At 37.1% G+C, this 22,054-nt stretch overlaps 1 protein-coding gene across 1 annotated transcript; it reads right to left on the bottom strand.

Annotated features, from left to right (window-relative positions):
- Window positions 1-15,401: 15,401 nt before the first annotated feature.
- LOC121417583 (low-density lipoprotein receptor-related protein 4-like) lies at window positions 15,402-21,612 on the bottom strand. The gene is made up of 5 exons (XM_041611318.1): window positions 21,396-21,612; window positions 20,880-21,167; window positions 16,855-17,112; window positions 16,017-16,127; window positions 15,402-15,658 (listed from the first exon to the last, which is right to left on the bottom strand). The coding sequence occupies exons 1-5, from the start codon at window positions 21,610-21,612 to the stop codon at window positions 15,402-15,404; spliced, it is 1,131 nt and encodes a 376-aa protein (XP_041467252.1).
- Window positions 21,613-22,054: the final 442 nt, after the last annotated feature.

Genomic DNA, 22,054 nt, shown 5'->3' with positions numbered 1-22,054 from the left:
AGCCATACATATACAGTCCATGGAACTGAACTAAAGCCTGTTGAATCTGCCAAGTACTTGGGCGTTGAGATTTCGAGTGATCTCTCCTTTGACAGACACATTGACAACATTACCAAAAAGGGAATGAAGACACTTGGCTTCTTAAGGAGAAACTTGCCCGGTAAGTCATGCTCCAAGGAAACCAAAGCTGCCTGTTACAACACACTTGTTCGACCTATCGTGGAGTACGCAAGTTGTGTGTGGGATCCCCACACCAGCAAAGCCATTTCCAAGGCAGAATCTGTGCAACGGAGTGCAGCTCGCTATGTGATGAACAATTACTCAAGACGATGTAGCGTCACAACCATGATTGATGCGCTTCAGTGGAAGACCCTGCAACATCGTAGAGCAGTGTCAAAGCTTACTATGATGTACCGAATCACCAACCATCTGATTGACATCCCCGACGACCAGTTGGTACCGCTCAACACTCCAACCAGAGGCCACAGCAAGAGATTTCTAATCCCACGATCACGCACATCACTACTGAAGGATACGTTCTTCCCAAACACCATCCGTTTGTGGAACGGTCTACCTGAAAAAGTGGTCATCTCACCATCGATCGACATCTTCAAGACACGAGTCAGAGATGTCGTCTTAAACTAACTCAAAATATGAGAACAATTTGTATATAGTGTATATGCGTTCGTTTTTGGACTTATTTTCATCGAGCTTTGCTACGAGCAACACGTTTAATTAGCCGATAGACAACCAACTGTTGTGCGACGATACTCCGTGGAGGTTTATGCACACTACTGGAAGAAGAAGAAGAAGAAGACTTTCAAGACTCATTTGCTATGCATACTATATACATGTAGGTTTTCACATCTTACCATGTAGGTGCCCATTTCATACCTGGGTGGAGAGTGGCAAAATGGGGGATTGACGCCTTGCCAAAGGACGCATTGGAATTCGAACACACGACCCTCTGGGCCCGTATTCCATAAACAAGATAAGGTTTTTGCTTAAGTCTTAGCATTTTGTCTTAGCATTTTGCTTGTCTAAGAAATCTTCCCTAACGATATTCTATAAACTTTAAGACATTTGTCTCAAGTCAGGCGATATGGCTAAGCCAAAGTCTCAAATTCTATGACCTTCAGTGACCTTTTTAATGATAAATTGCTGCAGAAGTCACTGCAACAAACTTGCAAAAATGTGACTAAAGTTGTTTTTTTCTTAAAAATTTTGATTTTATTGAAACTAATTACAACTATTGTAGTAAGAGAAGAGCATTCATCACACATAAATGGTAAGAATTTTTAATTCAACTCATTTATATTTTTGTTAATTACCAAAACATTTCAATCCCAAACCGAGTGACTTGCACAGTTTTTTGTGTATCAGTCCCATATATTACTTTTCATGTTTTGTTTGTCAAAATATAAATTGAATATTTTCCTCTCGACATCTTTAAGTTTAGGCCTACTCTATATAACTTCAGTTTAAGTAGACCTAGGCCCCCTAAGGGAACACTTTTGTAACTTTTGAGATCAGCCTTGGGTCTAACATTATGCCTAGATCTATCCTAGGCCCAATTAGATCTATAATATCCGTCTGTTTGGAGGAGAATTAAACATTGTTTTTTTTTTACTTTTTTTTACGAGTCATGAAGGCTGCAAAACGTAACTTTGTTAGTCTAGACAGTAGTGGCATGCCATATAGTGGAGCAACCGAGACTGAAGTATAGTAGTATTGGTCTAGGCCTAGAACAATATTCAGGACTTAGCCTGGCTTAGCCTTACTTACTACTTAGGACAGCCAATACATGTACATGATGTAGGACTAGAATAGATCTGACTTCTTAGAGGAAGTTAGGCCTAGCCCTAGATTCTGGACCAAAAGCTTCTGTCTCCGACTGTATTTTGGTTTTTCTGCTAAACTACGACTACGAGTACGACACTCGACAGTCTAACAACATTACGTTGGCCTAGACCCTAATCTCACCAATGTGATATGACAGTAAATGTCAGAAACTCTTAAATAAATTCCTAGAAAAAGACGGTTATTTCTGTCTACATTGCTACTGCTAGGCCTATCGCTATACCTATGCATTGCTTGCCAACTACGCCTAACTTAGATCTAGGCCTAGTCCTGACCTAGAGTCTCGACATCTCTGTAGATTCTAAGTAGATCTAGGCCTAGGTCTACTGTTTTAGGTCCATATGTTTATTTGGAGGAGTTCTTAATTTATACATTTTGGGGAGTTTGTATAGATCAAGGTTTCTAGAAAACAGGCATAAAGTAAAGCCTAGGCCTAGTAGACCAACAGCTCAGTCTAGACTGGGGCCTAGATTTATATAAAAATGTACTTCAGGTCTATATAGGCGGCCTAGTCTATTATGGCTATACTTTTTTTCTTTTCATTCTAGATTCTATTTCTAGCCTAGCCGGTAGCCCTAACGTTAGGACTGGCTGATCTAGTCAGACTAGTCTACTGTTTGATCTAGAATCTCTAACGTAGGCCTAGATCTAGACAAAAACATATCAATTTGTTGTGTACAAAAAACGCTCCTTTTTTTAGGCATAGAAATGGGACGTTTAACGCACAGTCACTAATACGCGCCACTGTCTTCGCATCGAGAAGGCAGACTTACGTGTATAGTGGCGGGCTGCTACATTGCGGTGCAGGGGTGTTCAAATTACATATCGTGAGCGCACTCAGCTGCGTGTTTTCACTTCTTCTCCTTTCTCTCCTTTTCTTGTCATTTTTCCTCGCATATACTTGTTTTCATAAATATCCCTCTCACTTTCCTTGTTTTCTCACTCCCTTCAGTTTTGTAACTCTTCTTGATCACTTGCATTCATTGGCACACCCCCCGGTCAAAAATGGTACGGTCCTATCCAACATACACTCAAGTCGTCGCTGTACGAATAATGAAAACGTGCAAAATTCTTCACGCGCTGCGTTGCCTAGCTATGCGTGTGTACTGTGTACACACAATGCCATCGGCTGAACCCGCCAAACTATAGTGACCAATTATTGCAAAAGCTTTTGCAAATGTGAAAAGTGACAGAGGTTTTTTTTATCCAATCAAAATAATTCTTAGGTACTCGCAATCTACAGCATTTTCTGCAAAATGTCTTTTTTTGATAGGGTCTATTATGACGTATATATTTTTTTACAGCAATGTGAAGTCGCACCAAACGTTTCGTTTCCCGCACTTGCCCATTGGCTCATGTACAAATGGATTTCCAAAATCATCAAGAAAGGTTCCAAAAACCTCAAAAGTGACAGAACTTAATTTGACTAAAATTAAATGAAAATCATATCATGTTCAAGGTGAGAATCTGCTCTATTCTATTCTGTTTTGATAGATCACCTTGTTGACGCGTTTGGGAGATATCTTAGCAAATCCGTCAAAAACGGCGTATTTTCTATTATTCTCCATAGGGAAATAATTTAACACGCTACGCACTGCAAAAAAGGAGCGCAAACAAATTGATATGATAAGACAAAGCTAGACCCTATCTAGATCTAGTACAAGTAGAACTATGACAATCTAGGTGTTAATAGTTATAGGTCGAGATCTTAAGTAGAGACTTGTAGACTCTATCAAAATATAGATTCTAGTTCTAAAAAATTGTAAATGTAGGCTAGTAAATAGATCTATTCATCTAACATTAGGCCTGAAAAAGGAAGTAGGCTAGGGATCTAGCATTAAGTTGAATCCAGCCAAATGTGAATTTCTTCTTTTTGGCTCCAAAGTACTGGTACATCTTAGTAAAATCCACATCGACTCAATCTCATTTTCTGGCCTCAATGTAAATCTGTCAAGTTCTTGTCGCAATCTCGGTATAGTTTTTGATTCTCACAAGTCTAATCACATTTCTTTTATTTGTAGATCAGTTCGCTACCAATTGCGAAATATTGGTTTTATTAGGAAATACTTGTCTCGACCGGCCACAGAAAAATTGGTTCATGCAACAAATTTTCCAATATAGACTGTGTCTTGCAGATCTATACCTCAAAATCAATGTGTGAGCCAACTTCTATAAGAATAGGTTGAAAACTAAAAAAGGGTTTCAAACCACAAGATTTTCACCTAGTTTCATTATATAATATGTTGTTACCTTGGCAACACGATTTCTGATACAGACAAAGAAATATTCTTGCACATTTTTAACTCAAGACTGATGTGTGTGCCAAATTCCATGAGCATTGGTTGAAAAAGATGAAGGAGTTCGAACTACAAGATTTTCGTTAAATAATATGTTGTTACCATGGCAACACGATTTTTGATACAGGCAAAAATATGTCTTAGAGATCTTCAACTCAAGACTAATGTGTATGCCAAGTATTTAGGAGAATAGACCAGTTGAAAACTGATTCAATCACAAGATTTTCATTTATTTTTGGTATTTTTTGTTACCATGGCAACACAATTTTTTATATAGCCATAAAATATGTTTTGCACATCTTCACATCAAGACTAATGTTTGTGCACTATTTCACGAAAATTGGTTAAAAACTGAGGAAGTAGTTGGAACAGCAAGATTTATACATAATTTTTGCCATTATATACCGTTACCATGGCAACACATTTTCTGACACATGCATTAATGTGTCTTGCACATCTTTCCTCAAATCCAATGTGTGAGCCAACTTTCATGAGAATTGGTAGAAAATTAATGAAGTTTTTTAAACGGCAAAATTTTGGCCATAATATATTGTTACCATGGCAACACAATTTCTGAAAAAGAGAAATATCTTCCACCTCCTCACCTAAGAACGATGTGTGTTCAAAATTTCATGAAAATCGGTTTAGAAAATGAGGTAGGAGCTCGAAATGCAATATAGGTATAAATTGTAAAATTTTGTTGGCTGAATTACCTTGAAACTAATACAATTAAGACAACTCACAGCTGTCTTAAAGTTAGGGCTAAATTCTTAGCCATGTTGTATTTATGAAATACAGAATCTGCAGTTTTAAGAAAAGTTACTTAGCCATTCATCCTATATCTGTCTTAGTTGCGCAAAACCTCTTAGCCAAATTCTTAGACAAAATTCTTAGCCAATTCTTTATGGAATACGCGTTTTGGCTAAGAATTTTATCTTAGACAGAAAAATAAGACAAAATGCTTATATTTTTTACTTAAGCATGCTTATGTCGTTAATGGAATACGGCCCCAGATTACGAGGTGAGAATCAGAACCGCTACACCACGACGCTTCCACTGTTATCATTATTATACAGTGCGTCCCAGAAAAATAGGAAATTGTGATATTTCATTTACATCCTCATTCAATTTAATTATCCTAACTACAATTTGATACTCAATATGTGACGAACACTTCTGACATTAATGAGCAAAGAAGAGTTTGAACAAAAATTAGGTTGCACAGAAACATTGGACAAGACTGGTTCGTGATACGACAACCGTGCTTATTCAACAATTGGCTCATTACCATTTCTTTTGTATTCTTGGCGAAGTTTCTCTCACTGATCCCTGAAATGAGAGTTTGAGTTTCTGCGCAAATGTTATCTAATAGGCCTCAATAGTAATTCTTTGTAATCTGCCATGCGTGAAAATTTGCTAAGCGGTTGGTCTCAAATTAAAGATGAAATTCCTCTTTAACCATTAGTATCAAATTCATAGTAAAAGCATGTTTAATAATGGTGGAATCAATCTCTGAAAACGGGTTTCCTTTTTTGTGGGACGCAATGTACAGCAAACTGGACGTCATATCAGAATTCTACTTATGACGTTCTTAGAAGTTTGATATAATCAAGATAATACAGAAGATAAAATTATGAATGACAACTTGACCCCATTGAAAACCAAGGGCGTAATTACCACTTATAGCTTTGCAAATAGCACAAGCATGCTTTTATCATGTATGCTCGGACTAAATGAAGCCTAATCAAATGAAAAATGACAGAACTTATAGAGTTAACTGATGATTGAAAAAAGAGCAAAGCAAACAGTGCATCATAGTGTAATTGTCCTTTTCAAAAATAAATCCCGCGTCCACGAAACTAGGTCATCCTAAAGTTTTGTTCTAGCGCAAACTCATGACCGTGTTTCAGATAAATTTTATCGGTTTAATTTTCTTTGAAACCTTATAGGTACCTCCCACCTTACCAGGCCTGTAGATATTTTATAAAGGGGAGGGGCTGAAGATATAAGTTAGCCAATCATTTTCATTTCTAGGATGTGACGTCAGGTCACAAAACACATTTTCCTTGAACTAGGACAAAACCAATGTTAATGAAAATCCTATAGCATGTGTAGGTCTGATCAAGTAGTGTTGTTCCTGTCTGAACTGGTGCGATATCAGGCAGAAAACGTCATACAGCTTGCGGCATCAAGGTGACATTTGCGGGTCGTTCATCAATTAAGCCTACAACAAATCAAGTTATGCAATGACTGATCAGATGGCGGGAACCGTGGCACTTCTAACAGGAGCTGGCTCCATCTTGGATTTTTTCGCAAAAGCTTTTGGTTCTATCAGGAGGCAGAGAACGACCAAAATTTTTAACAAATCTCAACGCTCAGGATATGTAACAGTTGATTTTTTCTCCGATTACGAGTGTCAAAACCTAGTTGAAGCGCAGTGTTCAGTACTTGACAAGAAAAGCTGTTTACCTTACCAGACACCGCATAAAAGAGTTAGAGTCCGGGTATTCAAAACTAGAAGCGACGCTGAGAAAGACTTGGACCATCCAGATGCTACCAAAATAGAAAACACAAACCACAAGTTCATCGTTACGCTGGCTGATGACGGGACCTTCGTCATTGACCAAAAAAGAAAAAGATTGTTATTCTACAGATGAGGTAATAGCTTTTTTATTAACACAGTGGCTATGTACAGTGTCTTGTCACCCAAATCTAGTAAAATTACAATTATTCAATATACACAATTGATTATCGTGTTAAATGTGTAGCCCAAATAAAACATATAGTGTAGAACTTTGCAGTACATGCTCGTAATTTGATTTCCTTTTTTTTCCAGTGTTATATACACAATTGATGAATATCGCGTTAAATGTCTTTCCCAAATAAAACATAATGTAAACGTTGCAGTACGTGCTCATCTCATATAATTTGGATTTGCATTATTATTATTACATTTTTTCAGTATAGTGCTGAATCACAAGTCGGGGTCAAGACCTATCAAAATCTAATAGAACTGACTGTAACCTTCCATTTAATGAGCAAATTCTTTTGATATTTTGTGAAAATCCTAAAAAGAAACCTCCATATTCTTCGGTAATAGGCTCCATAAGTTCCATCCATCATGTCCATTACTATTTTTTATTGGGGGTATCATGATCATCTAGATATCGTAAAAAAAATTGTTTGCTTTGCAGCAGCACAACTAAGGGGGTACATGTGTTTATATATATATGTGTGTGTGTGTGTGTGTGTGTGTGTATACATATGTATATATAATTGTTCAGGCATCATCTTTTCTATCAGATCATGATAACAGATAAGGGTATCACTTTCTTGGTTATGTTTCCTTTCTCTTGTCTGGCTTCGTAACCTTTTCATTTCATATTTTTAACAGAATATACAGAAGAACTCTTGGAAATCGCAACCCCTATTGCTTATTGGACCTGCACCTGCTCAATACAATTGGAATTACTTGGAATCAACTAGCGTAAAAGACAGGGGCTGTGCTGTAGGGAGGCGGGACCAGTTTCTTGAAGACTCGTTATAGTAACAAATGCACATAATTATTCTGTAACAAATTGGTTATCAGCCAATCAAATTGAATGATTTCAGTAGCTTTTAAATGGTATTTTGTTTTATTGATAGTACAGGATTTATGAAACGTGCCCCAGGTGTAAGCATGGTATTAGAACATTACATGTAGACAGGAAAAGTAGAAGAAAAGAAACAATAGAAGATGGTCTTCTGTGATGACTCGCATGACTCTAGGCAATCGTAGGCCTAATGAGGTTTAATATTCCGATTCATGGCCAATGGAAAACCATTTTTTCTTATTATTTTTTTTTCTTAGTCTGCGATTTTTCATTTACTTATGCTTAATTATTCAAATTACATTACACCATTTACCTACTTTAGATAAAAAAGCGATGATTATAATGGTGATGATGATTGCGTAGTTTAAATGCATATGTATAAAGTAATGAAATAGTAAAAGTCAAATAGTGTTACCAATCGTGTTCATGTGTCTTTATTTAAGCAGATAATATTAATCAGGCAAAGAAATCAAACATTCATTGAAAGAATAAAGTTTTACTAAGAGGGGTAAAAGGATATGATTCGAACAGATAGATAGAATTCAGGCAAAACACAAAACGCCGCAAATTTGATAAAATTATCAATGATGACCGACGATTATGAAGTTGAATATGAAATAGTTCTATGCATGTCGTCATGAATATTCAATGAGCAAACTAATGATGTCATATCCCCAAATGTTATTTTGTATTTGAATGCATGAAACTATTTTACTGTTTTTTTTCCTCCAAGATTAAACATAAACGGATTAAAACTGTTATAATACATTGATTCATTGCTGTAATTTTTAGTGAATAACTATTATTCGCACTTGCATGACAAAATAAAATTGTTATGATTTCATGCAACAAAAAAAAATAAAGTGGGATGTGATATTATTAGGCAACCTAACTGAATATTTATAACGGCGTGCATATACCTGTTTTTATAAAATATTGATAAACTTCAGAATTCAATAACTCCGTTACTTGTTATCATATTTTGATGAAATTTTCATTATTTAGTGCTCGCTTATTTTACTCCACTTAGTAAGATACAATTGATTTCAGCCCGGAAGACTACTTTAACCTTAATCAATGATTTTTTTTTGTTTCTTTATACTTCTCTCTCTCTCTCTCTCTTTCTTCATATTAGTCCAAAGAACACTTATTGGTCAACATCAGCCCCATTATACAACAGATTAAAATGAAACAATGGCATTCCTAGACCTAACAAGTGGAATGCCTCTGGCGGTCTCACCTGCATCACGCGATTCAATATAGCAGCAGTGCTGACTTTGAAAACTACTATAACTCACACAAGATGTTCAGTGATACTTGGTTACTCTATTTCCACGTTTTATGAACCAGACCAATACACTTACAGAGATATGATGGTAATTCAACAAATACCCCCTAACGTGGCCAAAGCTCATTAAACCTCATATGACCTTTGACCTTGATCGTGTGACTTAAAACGCGCACAGGATGTTTAGTGATACTTGATTAACCTTGTGTCTAAGTTTCGTGAACTAGGTCTATATATTTGCTAAGTTATGATGACATTTCAAAAACTTGACCTTAGGTTAAGATTTTGATGTTGATTCCCCCAACATGGTCTAAGTTTATTGACCCTAAATGACATTTGACCTTAGTCATGTGACATGAAACTCAAGCAGGATGTTCAGTAATACTTGATTAAGCCAAGTTTCATGGATTAGGTCCATATACTTTCTAAGTTATGCTGTCATTTCAAAAACTTAACCTTCGGTTAAGCTTTGGTGTTGACGCCGCCGTCGGAAACGCGGCGCCTATAGTCTCACTCTGCTATGCAAGTGAGACAAAAACGAGACAGATGACAACTTATACACACCCACATACATCAGGGGCGTACCGTGTGTCACGACATGGGAGGGGCACCATCAACAATTTTGAGTCACTTAGGAAGCGCGCTCAATTGCCAAGTATACTGACCTGTTAGAGACATTCTCAGGACTGTGCCATTAGACGGACATGTATCTCACTGATCAAATAATGCGAGCGCGAAGCGCTAGCTGATATTTTTTAATATTCAGACATAAAAAGGGACATTATATAAGCTAATTTTTGTAATCATGATACGTACTTTTCTCGCTAAAACAATTCGAGCGCGGGCTGAATTTTTTGTATACATTAACCCCAAACGGAAATTTTAACGACTATTTTTTAAGGAATTCATTAAGTGTATACATTATCTCACCATAGTCATCTAATGCGAGTGCCAAGTGCTTGCTGATTTTGTAAGAATTGCATTGAAACACATGAAGCACTTTTTTGTGGTCATTGTTATCATGATTATTATACGCATCTCACTAATAAAATATAGATAATTTAGGAAATTCAGACGTGAAGAAGGACATTTTAAGGCTTGTTTGTAGGGATTCACGTAGATCATATGTATTTCTCGAACCAAATGATGCGAGCGTGAAGCGCGAGCTGAAATTTGTCTATACATTGACCTAAAACAGTGACATTTTAAGGACTATTTTTGAGAAATCCATTGAGAGTGTATTTATATCTCACCATATTCATCTTAGTGTGAGTGCCAAGCACTTGCTGATTTTGTTAGAATTACAATGAAACACATGAAGCACTTTTTGTAGTCATTGTTATCATGATTAATATACGCATCTCACTATTAAAATATTACGAACGCGAAGCACGAACTGAAAATCTACGAAAATCAGATCAGAAAAAAATTAAGGACTGATTTCAGGCATTCATGAACAGCAGACATATCTCACCAATACACTAATGCGAACGTAAGCACGGACTTGAAGTGTTTTATATTCGGACCTTAAAAGGGGGCAATCACTTTAAATCGAAACATTATGTCAGTACATAAAATAAAAACTCAAAGTGCGAGGAAACACATTTGGTGTACAATGTACATTGACTTGATGTTTTAGTAAAACATGATTATATATTTCGTTAAACAGACAATGCGAGCATGGAGAACGATGAACATATATAGGCCCTGGCTAAATTATGTTTCATATGGTTATGAAAAAAATATTTATTATGTAATGTAACATAAAATGTATTATACAGATATTGCCTACTTAGAGTTTAAATGAAACATTTCCTCTCCCCAACGGATTTTTTTTCTTTTTTTGTTATATTTTTTTCCCAAGGGACAGTATTTTGCCCGAAGCGCGCATATGTATAAATTATATGCAACAGATAACATGTGAGCTTTGGCGTTAACGTGTGAACACTTTGATGTAAATATTGTACATCAAAGTGTTCACACGTTAACGCCAAAGCTCACATGTTATCTGTTGCATATAATTTATACATATGCGCGCTTCGGGCAAAATACTGTCCCTTGGGAAAAAAATATAACAAAAGAACATTACCTACACGTAATAATATGGCATAGACTGCATAATGTACTCAGTTCTAATATCAGAAAGGAGGAAACCTTAATTGGGACGAGTTAGTTTTGTACAAGCATTAAAATCGCAGAACAGGATGAATGGAAGTTGGAGAAAAATAAGACAAACAATAAGAATATTATGAGCATTTGAATGTTGAAACCACTATGACATAACACAAGTCATGATGAAATTCTCCTCTACACGTCACTTTTTCTCAAAGTTACCATACATACTTATTGGTTACTTTGGGGTGGCACGGCATAATTCAATTCAATTTTTCAATTCAATTCTTTATTTCATTTCCATTCAAAACATAATACAAAGTAATATAAAGTACGATTACAAGTACAAGTACAAATCAAGTACAAGTTTACAGAAGGACATTCTTACTTCGTAAAACAAACATAAAAAACAGTATAATATAGAGCATAAATGGAAATGAGGGGATCCACTAAAAAGCAAAGCTTGTAAAAGTGTGGATCCCCTTGGACATGAAGAAAGTATAGTCGACTTATTCTTATATGCGTACATGTATGTATTACAGGAAAGAAATAGAAAACAAAAGAAATCATATTGATGCAAACATAATTACTGAACAAATGCAAAGCTTTTCACACAACGAGGTCTTCGTTGTAAAGGATGTTGCGCAAGACAGAAGAAAATAATGACTGATATACTTTGGTCAAAGGAAATACCACTACGCAAATACCAACCGATATTGATATAAGAAAAATTATGATTTTACGCAGTGGAATTTGGTCTTAGGTAGCTATATCTTGAATCGATGGAATCCCGTTGTGCCATGTCATCCGCAATACTGGTCATGTATATGTGACCATGATCAGAGGTCGGGTTTGTTATTCCGCTGTAATAATGGTCATCTTCGTCAATATCGGATGGGACACATGGAAGAGGGCCGCGGTCATCTAGTTGCTTCGGGGTAGTTCTGTGATCGACTCGAGATATATCCTTTTGTGTCATACATCTGCAGAAAATTAGTAACAATAAAAACAGTAATATTAAAACTAGCAAATAATAATTCAATCCATGAAGGATGCAAATATAGTTGGGGATCAATGTTAAGTAACGTATGATAGTAACTAAATGCTATGTAAATAGCATAGAATTGGGCATAATAATCTTTTAAAACATATTAAGATAGGCCTACGAGTGTGACTATACCCCGGCAGATATTCTGAAATATCTTCGACAGGGACAAAATCTTTCAAATAATCTTTCAAAAAATCTTTCAAATAATAGAAATTTTTCTTCAATTTCATGAATTTCTACATTCTTCGTAAACATATAAATTCATACGAAAATCAGTTTGTCATGACGAATATACATTGTAGGTCTTCATGTTAAGTTTAGAAGAAGGCGTACGACCCTAAACATGCTAAAAGTAAATTCTTGTAGCGCGGGATAAACCTGTGTACATAAATCTAATACAGTAAACAAAGAAAAGACGAAGGACAAGAAAAGAAGATGGGGAGGGAGAGAGAGAGGAAGAGGTAAGCGGGAAGGCGGGCATGAATTACTGAATGAAAAAGAATGTTCAACAGAATGTATAAGACAAATAAAAAAAATAATTACAAGGTTCATCATGTTCGTTTATAGTAAAAAAGAAACAAAGGATAGAAGACCATCATATATATAAATATATATACAAGACCCCTCAAATAAAAGGTCACTTTCAAGAAACACTTTCCCGGCAACAATTTATGGTAATTATAAAGAGAGGGAGAGAGAGAGAATGGGATCAATTTCTTTCACGCAAAAAACCTCCAAAGAAACATCATCAAAAATCAGTTGTGGCCCAGTAGATTAGTCTTCTGACTTTGAAACAGAAGGTTGTGGGCTCGAATCCCGGCCATGGCGTAATTTCCTTCAGCAAGTAATTCATCCACAGTGCGCTGAACTCGACCCAGGTGAGGTGAATGGGTACCCGGCAGGAATTTATTCCTTGAAATGCCATCACACTGTAAAAGGCTACAGGACTAAAGCCGGGGTAATAAATATCCAAGTCCTTTGGAAGGGCATGGGACGTTATGACATAATGTGATATGCGCTATACAAGAACTGCGTTATTATTATTATCACATTAAATTACAGTCGATGGGCAATTTACCACCCCTTCCTCTTGTCCATCATAGGGACCATGATTAAAGGTCAGTAATATTTAAACTCTCTTACTTGCAAATCCAAAAAAAGACGATACCAATCAGTGCCACCGCCGCTAAGGAGCCACTGATTCCGAGAGTCAAAGGTAATATAATTGAACTCGTTGGTAATTCTTCTGAAAAAGAAATATGATACGAGTATTGACGGAGCTTTCATTGATATTATTTTGGTATTGTAAAAGGAACTGTTATAAATTGATTGATATCAGATATTTCTTATAAAAATTGATATACATTTAAATAAATATTTTTAGCATCCGACTGTTAACAGTATCATCGTCTTTGGCATTTTCTTTTGTCTTTTCTTCTTCTTTTTCAGTATATTGTTGTATTCCAACAAATACAGCGTTCGTTCCAAACCTGTGCTCTTTTAAAGACCCATGTGTAACATGGATACCTAAAGTGATGCACATTAAAGATAAAAATAAAATCTTAATATCGTACTTTTGAAATCATTCATTAAATTATCTACGGTTTTGGCAGCTACCGTTATATGCATTCTCTTTTGTTCTTCCCCTTTTTTCATCATCATCATCATCCCTTCCTCTTTATGTTCTTATCGTATTACATCGGTATGTTTTTAATGACACCATTCCACAACACAGCGTTTTTACTTTTACCAGAACGAGCTGTTTCACAAGCCGATACCCTATTCCCATATACCTGGACACTTCAGATCTTCGCTAATGTCCCATTCTCCTGTAGTGCCATTGCAAATCCAAGTTGTTCTTGGAGCCTCGCTGGTCGTACTGATATTGCATACGATGACGACACTCTCGTCGGGACTATAAACATCTTTCGGATTAGAAATGTGACTATTTGGGAGTTCAGTCGGTAAACTGCATGTGACGTCTGTGAAGAAAGATAAGTTAAATATTTCTCATTTTCTTTTACTCCTATTTTCATTCTCTTTCTTTTTGTTTACTTTTTATTCCTCTATTTCAATATATTATAATTCCCACATAATATACAGCGTTGGTTACGCAGACAGGTCACAAAACCAAACCATTAAGAGCATGTGCTCTTTTGAAAACCCATAATAAAAACCCATAACGTTGATGCCTGGATGCGATACACAATAAAAATATAATAAATTATTACAAAAATATTACTTTGAAATAATCCATTTCAGTTATCATTTTTCTTATCCACATTTTGGCATCTATATGCCTTCGTTTGCTTTTTTATGCTCTCCTTCTTCGTGTTCTTATTTTTCTTCTTTCTTCTTCTTTTCCCTCTTGTTTTTTTTCTTCCTCTGCATTTTCTTCTTCTTTTTTCTTCTTCTATAATCTTTTTTTTCATATACCGGGCTCATATACCATCATGTTTTTCATGACATTATATTATTCCCACAACAAAGCGCGAGTCTGTGTACCAACCGATACCCATTTTTCCCCGTATACCTGGACACTTCAGATCTTTGCTAATATCCCATTTTCCCGTAGTTCCATTGCAAATCCATATTGTTCTTGCAGTCCCGTTGGTCGTACTGATATTGCATACGATGACGACGATCTCTCCGGGAATATAAACATCTTTCGGATTAGAAATATGACTATTTGGGAGTTCAGTCGGTAAACTGCATGCGAAGTCTGTGAAGAAAGATAAGTGAAATGTTTCTCAACCTCTTTTACTCCTTATTTCATTCTCTTTTATTTTTCTTTATTCCTCTTTTTCAATATATTATCTTGACAAAATTCCCACAAATACAGCGTTGGTTATGTAGACAGGTCAATAAACCATTAAGAGCAGGGCTGTGCTCTTTTGAAAACCAATTTGTAACGTTGATGCCTGGATGCGATGCACAATAAAAATATAATAAGTTATTACAAAAAAAATATTACTTTGAAATAATCCATTTCAGTTATCATTATTCTTATCCACATTTTGGCATCTATATGCCTTCTACTCCACGTGCTTTTTTATGCTTTCCTTCTTGATGTTCTTATTTTTCTTCCTTTTCTCATTTTCCCTCTTGCCTTCTTTTGTTTTGTCTTCTTCTTCTCATTCTTCTTCTTCTTCTGTAGTCTTCTTCTTTATCTCATATACCGGGCTCATATACCATCATATTTTTCATGACATTATTCCCACAACAAAGCGCGAGTCTGTGTACCAACCGATACCCATTTTTCCCCGTATACCTGGACACTTAATATCTTCTCTAATATCCCATTTTCCCGTAGTTCCATTGCAAATCCATGTTGTTCTTGGAGTCCCGTTGGTCGTACTGATATTGCATACGATGACGACGATCTCTCCGGGAATATAAACATCTTTCGGATTAGAAATATGACTATTTGGGAGTTCAGTCGGTAAACCACATGTGACATCTGTGAGGTAAGATAATTTGAATATCTATTATGACTCATTTTTTCATTCACTTTTCTTTGCCTTCTCCTTCTCATCCGTCATGTCCATTCCTAATCAAATTTGGCAGTTTATTCCCCTGTTCATCTACTGCTTCTTCTTATAATTCTCCTCTTATTGTTTCTTCTTACATTTACCATTATTATTATCATCATCATTATTATTATAACATATTATTATTACTATATTATCATTACTATTATTATTATCATCAGCATCTTTTATCACTTTTTTATTATCATTTATCATATTATTATTATTAGGCCTATTATCATATTTTTTATTTAAAATATTTGAAATGCAATCGAAATTAGAAATTACCTGTATCACAGTTTTTTCCAGTATAGCCAGTCATGCAATGGCACACATAATCAGACGCATTAAACAGGTGGCATGTTCCGAACTGGCAAGGCTTAGAAGTACAGGCATCAACTAAAGAATATGACAATTACCACAATATATTTTACTACTTGATGGATATATGTCTAACAAATCCTTTTTTTAACTCATTCTAGAATTGGGGAATGCTGCTAAGTGTCCGATTTCTTTCATTTTATTCCATTTTTATATTCCTCTTTATGTTTAACAGATTTCTTCATTAAATTAATATTATCATCCACAATTCGACTAAAGCAGTGAAATATAATCATATTCTTCGACTAAAGCAGTGAAATATAATCTTAATTTGTTTAATCATTTTTTTTCCTGAAATGTAAACCTTATTGTCGAAAATTGTCCCAATCGCACACAGGATATACCCAGCATTTGTTTGCTCGCACAAGACAGCAATTTTAAGAATATTTCATGCCATATGCTTACTCTGTTTAGAATTAATGTCGAAATGTTTAGAAAGAATATGTGTTTCTCTATTTGATGCATACATTTTTTTTACATTCGAACAGAAAAAAGTGTTTATCGCTTCATTCTGTACAATAAATGTATCCTTCTTCCACTAGATGTTGCCTATTTCTTTAATAACATTTGTTGTATATTTTGAGTACGAGTACGATTTACGAAATATTTGATAAATGTTTGTTTCTTATCAATGAATAAACAAATTATTGAAGACCTCAGATATAGGTCTTATTTTACTTAAGTGATCGGACCCCACCCCTTTTCTCTACAGATTTGCTCATTGATTTACCGTAACGTTACTCACCTACGATACAGAAGCCACTTGGTTTTTGGATAATAAAAATACTCGTATAAAGAGATGGCCAGGTATGGTTCTGACCCTCCATTATCCCGACACCGTACATGACCCAGTCACTCCACATCAGTGTCCCTTCATAGACCACAACACCAAATGGATGTAGGACACCGTGGGTGACACCTAGGAGGGTCCTCCTCAGACTGCCATCGAGGGCGCTCGTTTCAATCTTGTCGAGGAGAGCGTCACACCATATTAAACGATTTCCTGGTTTGGAAAGAAGAACGAAGTGCCATGAACGACATGGGAATTCAATCCAAATAATAACTTGTTATTATAGGAAAAAGAAAAATCAGACAAACTGATAGGTGCAAGTTTTAACAATATCGGACAAACAATAAGAAAAGTATGAATATAAGAAAAGTTGTAAATATTGGTAATCAGACTTCAAATTGGCCACATATGTTATGTCATAATGATGTAAGGCAAAGACTATTCTTCCATGTACTCGAATATATAAAATGGCTATAAAAGTCATTTTCCCAAAAATTTTCTTTCAAATTACATTTTTTTTCATGAGGACATTAAATAATATACTGCCCGGATTATATTAAGATTACTGCCCCTGGGGAAGGGTACTTAGGAGAAAACGACATATTCATGATGAAGTACATGGCCTATGTAAAAGTTGTCCTTGCCCCTTGTCATAATTTACTTACCCAGTTGCAAATTTGAAATCTACATAGTCTTAGTAATATCAATTTTAAAACAGCTATAACTGTCTTATTGCTTCTCCGATTTCTTGCAATATTCTTCCATTTTTCTCCTTCCTAACAAAACATTTTATGGCCAAGGCTGAATTCCTACCCCGCTCCACATCGTTATTTTCCTCAGCCTACAAATTCGTCGTCTCAGCGGTTTAGTTTCACTCGGTCTCATGCCAATTTATCAAATTAAACTCGTCTACTATCATTTGGTCTACCACCAGTTCATCCACTATCCACGTGGTCTAACGTCTAATTGCCATTTCGTCCACCCACTTTGTCTAATAACCACTTGTTCTAGTGGCCCACTGGTCCATATGCACTTGGTCTAATTGGGCTGAGGGTTAATTGGGCGAAATGAATGAAAGGAAAATAGGTATTAGAACAAATGATTATGAGACGAAATTGTCATAGATAAACTGGTGATTAGACAAAGTGATGCTTGGATCAAAAAATTTTTAAAGGACTAAATGGTCGTTAGACGAAATGTTCACGGACGGAATGGTATTAGACCAAATGAAAGTAGACCATGTGATGGACGAGATGGCAAAAGACGAATAGGAGATTTACCGCCCCATGGCTCGCACTTAAAGTAAAGATCCTGGTGGATGTTCCATATAAAGATGTTCGTAAATTACGAACGACTTATGGCTGGTGATGCCTTCTTGCGCTACAAGACAAGTAATTGAATGAGAAACAGATTGAAACACCCAGGACGGTATCACCAGTCATTTGTAAAGCCATTCGTAACTTACCAAAGCTTTATGAAACACCCACAGTCGCACCGACACAAGCAACTCCAAACCAACCCAATCTCTTACGTTATTTCCAATGACATGTGCGATCGATAGGTTCGGAGTCCGTTTGATTGATGGGGGTGATTGTAGCAAGTATTCGCTAGTGGAACGGTGACGGATTTTACCAGATAAAACATCTATTGAAAATGCCCGTCAAATCACAATGAACAACAAAGAGGTCTTTGATGATTGAAGAACCTGGACAGCAGATCGTCCTAAGATTTTGAGCTGACGAAAAAATGCAAATAAGCGTTTGTCCAGAGTGCAGGACAACGCTGCTGTTTCAATTCTCTATCGTCCTGGCATGAGATGGTATAGCAAACAAGGCAGGAAGGGTAAGAGCGATTTGGTGGTTGACGCAGTCAAGGAGAAGGAGGAGGAATGTCGGTTGGCAAAAGCTGCACAGCAGGGTGCATGGACTCTCTGGGAAGAGGTGGAGCAGAAGAAGGTCTCCTGGGACCAACTCAGGACGATGTCGTCTGGAGCCGTGCGCTTCATGATCAGTTCCACCTTTGATGTCCTGCCAACGCCAGTGAATTTGAAGAGGTGGGGTTGTGTGGAGGACCACAGCTGCAAGGTTTGCAGGAAGGCAAGAGGGTCATTGGAGCATGTCCTGTCAGCTTGCGGAGGGGTTATTGCAAGCCTATACATGTAGGCATAACCAGGTCTTGAAGGAGATGGGAGCTTTGGCAAGGGCAGCGGTAGAGGCGAGAAAGAAGAATGGACCCCCGAGGGTGAGGGGCATCGAGTTTGTCAAGAAGGGGACAAGGTGTAGGAAGACTAGGCAAAGACAAGATGTGGGTGGGTTGTTAGCTGCTGCAGACGACTGGGAGGTACGTGTGGATGAGGGGAATAGGACTATGCCGGAAGAGGTGGTAGTCACAGCCCTGCGGCCAGATATGGTTCTAGTGGCTAGGTCGGCACGTAAGATTGTGATGGTTGAGTTGACGGTGCCATGGGAGACGAGGATAGAAGAGGCGAGGGAGAGGTAAATTGAAAAGTATGGATAAGTATGCTAGTCTGAAGTAGGAGTGTGAGACTGGGTCAGGGGGTTTGCGGGTGTCTCTGTAAGAAGGTGGATCCGAGCAATGGGGTTCAGTGGTAGGGAAGGGGAGAAGTGGGTGAGGAGAATGTGTGGGGCTGCCGAGACGGGCTCGGCTTGGGTTATTCAGAAGGCATCGTAGTGCTTTCTGGACAATCCAGATCACTTAGGTGTCAATGGGGGTGCTGTCTAGGGTGTTCCAGCGTAGCACTGGCCAGCCAGGGGGAGGTGTACAGCACTCAAATGGCCGAAACACCTGTGATCCCTGGTGTGCTGCTGATGACCCGTTGACATCTGCAGAATTTAAGATCTTTCTGTATTTTCTACTGAAGAGCTTTTGATAGTAGAATTAGATGTGGAAGAATCAGTCGCCGTCGCGATTTCGAAACGCTGTGAATGCGAAAAACGATGGGATTGCTGAAGTTTACTCATAGGAGGGGCTCTCAGAGGCCCCAAGTCGCTCCCTGAGGTAGAGATCCGTGTCGTTTTCGAGGATTGTTAAAACTTCGTAAATTAATGATTTTCCTACAATTCACATAATGAAACAAATATTTCATTCTTATTCTTGTAAAAAGACCTATATGTTCACAATATGTGACCCACAACTATCAATAAATCGCCAGGGAAGGTTCTCTGTTAACAGCCAACATAAAATTATAAATTGGTATGCAAGAAGCCAAAATTTAAAAAAAATAGCTTGTCTGATAAAAATATTTCTTTTTCTTAACTATAAAAAATCTAGTTGAAAAGTTGGATATTCTATGACACAAGTTCTTGAGGACTGCTTTGAAGCTTCGTTGAAACTGCACAGTGTGAAAATCTCATCCTTGAATGAACAAACATGACAAAAGCTTCAAATGTTGCTTTCTCCTTACATTCTGAAGCTCACGCTTTGTTTTCTCTGCACTCAATCAAGTATTTTAGTAAGTTGTTGTTGATCAAAAAAGCTTAGGATGTGTTTGTTCATACTCAATAAATATCTCAAAATTAATTTTCGGCGAACTATTGTTGGTTTTAAGGGTGGTTGGGAAAAGAAAGATAGATAAACATGAACACTGATAAATGGTTTAATATTGTACTGTACAAGTGGACACATCTTTGGTGTGGTTGTGTGTGTGTGTGTCCACAGTTTCTTTTTTCACATAGGCTCGTAGCTGACTATGAAGACTGTTAGAATCTGATTCACACTGTTAAAATGCTCAAATTTATCACGATGAAAGGATATTCATAATTATTTTTCCGTACTCCAAACACACTTTGCGACATTGGGTTCTTTTCAGCAACCAGGGGCCCGTTTCATAAAGGACTTACAACTGTTGTAACTTCGTCATAATGGCAACAGGGCTCAGCAGCCAATCGTAATCAAGGTTACCATAAGGACAAATTTACAACAGTTGCATGTCCTTTATGAAACAGGCCCCTAGAATGTACCTTCAATATCATAGGTGATACCATTAGGCCAGCCGATCTCCGTATCTATGATCACCTGACGATCCGATCCGTCCCGATCGGACATCTCAATCTTAGGTGTGGCACCCCAGTCGGTCCAATAAAGCTTACCATTGGTCGGAACAACTATGATACCCCTCGGCATGTCCAGATCGTTGATCAATACTCTCTGGTTGGATCCGTCAAAATTAATAGTTTCGATGGTTTTTAAATCCGCATCCGTCCAGAAAATAACTCCGTTTTCGCTGTCGACAAATAAGCCCTCAGGAACTGAAAAAAAAATGAATGGGAATTGGGGTGATTACAGTTCTGCATGTGTGCACGGGTACAGCCGGTTGCCATGCCAGGATGCTCCCAGTAAAGTGGAGGTGGCGCACTTTTGTGTGGAATAGTAATGGATCCAATGACTGGGGTATACTTACTGTAGAGCGCTTAGACAGCATATATGAAGCCCCATATAAACATAACTTTTATTATGATTATAAATGAACGACAAACCTCCTAGTCCTTGTGCAACTATTCTTTGATTAGACCCGTCCATTTGAGCTGCACTCAAAATCTTCCTTTCTACGTCTGTCCAATAAACGTCCTTGCCAATGACGTCATAACCCACTGCAACTGGACTTTCTACAAATAGAAAAGGCAGCTTTCTGAAGTCGAGGCTATTTGCGTGTGAAACATAGATAGCTCCTCCGCTAAGGCTTGTTAGAAACATCAGAGGACCTGCCGAGGAGATAACAATTACAATTATATTCTTCATTTATCACTTGATCCCTTTAGGGTCCATTCTCACAAAGAATTGTGATTGTCCAATGAACCTCTACTTTACGGAAACCCATCATCATTTTTTTTCTACAGGAAATGTACATTATGTCTTTTCGTAACTGATTAGGAGGAGTATACCCAGTTGTCAAGACAATGATGAATGTACAAATATACATTTCTAAAAATAATTTTGAACGAACAAGTCATGTCTTTTAGATGTTGGCGTTGATGGCTGTCCATAGTTGTGGTTAATCGGATCAATCGTATCTCTTTGTAAGACGGGACCCAGGACGTACTTTTATGTACGAACTTGCTGAAAAACAGCCTTGCGGCTGAAAGCATGTTTTTTTTATCCCGTATTTAAACAAATAAAACATACATCTTAATGCTTT

Source organism: Lytechinus variegatus, chromosome 6 (genome assembly GCF_018143015.1).
Source record: "Lytechinus variegatus isolate NC3 chromosome 6, Lvar_3.0, whole genome shotgun sequence".
Classification (NCBI taxonomy): domain Eukaryota; kingdom Metazoa; phylum Echinodermata; class Echinoidea; order Temnopleuroida; family Toxopneustidae; genus Lytechinus; species Lytechinus variegatus.
This window is presented reverse-complemented; position numbering and strand designations above follow the sequence as displayed.

What these genes read in the sequence shown, in the direction of transcription:
- LOC121417583 (XM_041611318.1), bottom strand. Translation starts at nt 21,612, where the DNA reads ATGTTTCTAACAAGCCTTAGCGGAGGAGCTATCTATGTTTCACACGCA. An exon ending in AAGTGGCTTCTGTATCGTAG is followed by an intron (nt 16,128 to 16,854) that starts GTGAGTAACGTT and finishes CATATTCTTTAG; the next exon opens with TTGATGCCTGTACTTCTAAG. An exon ending in TGGAAAAAACTGTGATACAG is followed by an intron (nt 15,659 to 16,016) that starts GTAATTTCTAAT and finishes CTTACCTCACAG; the next exon opens with ATGTCACATGTGGTTTACCG.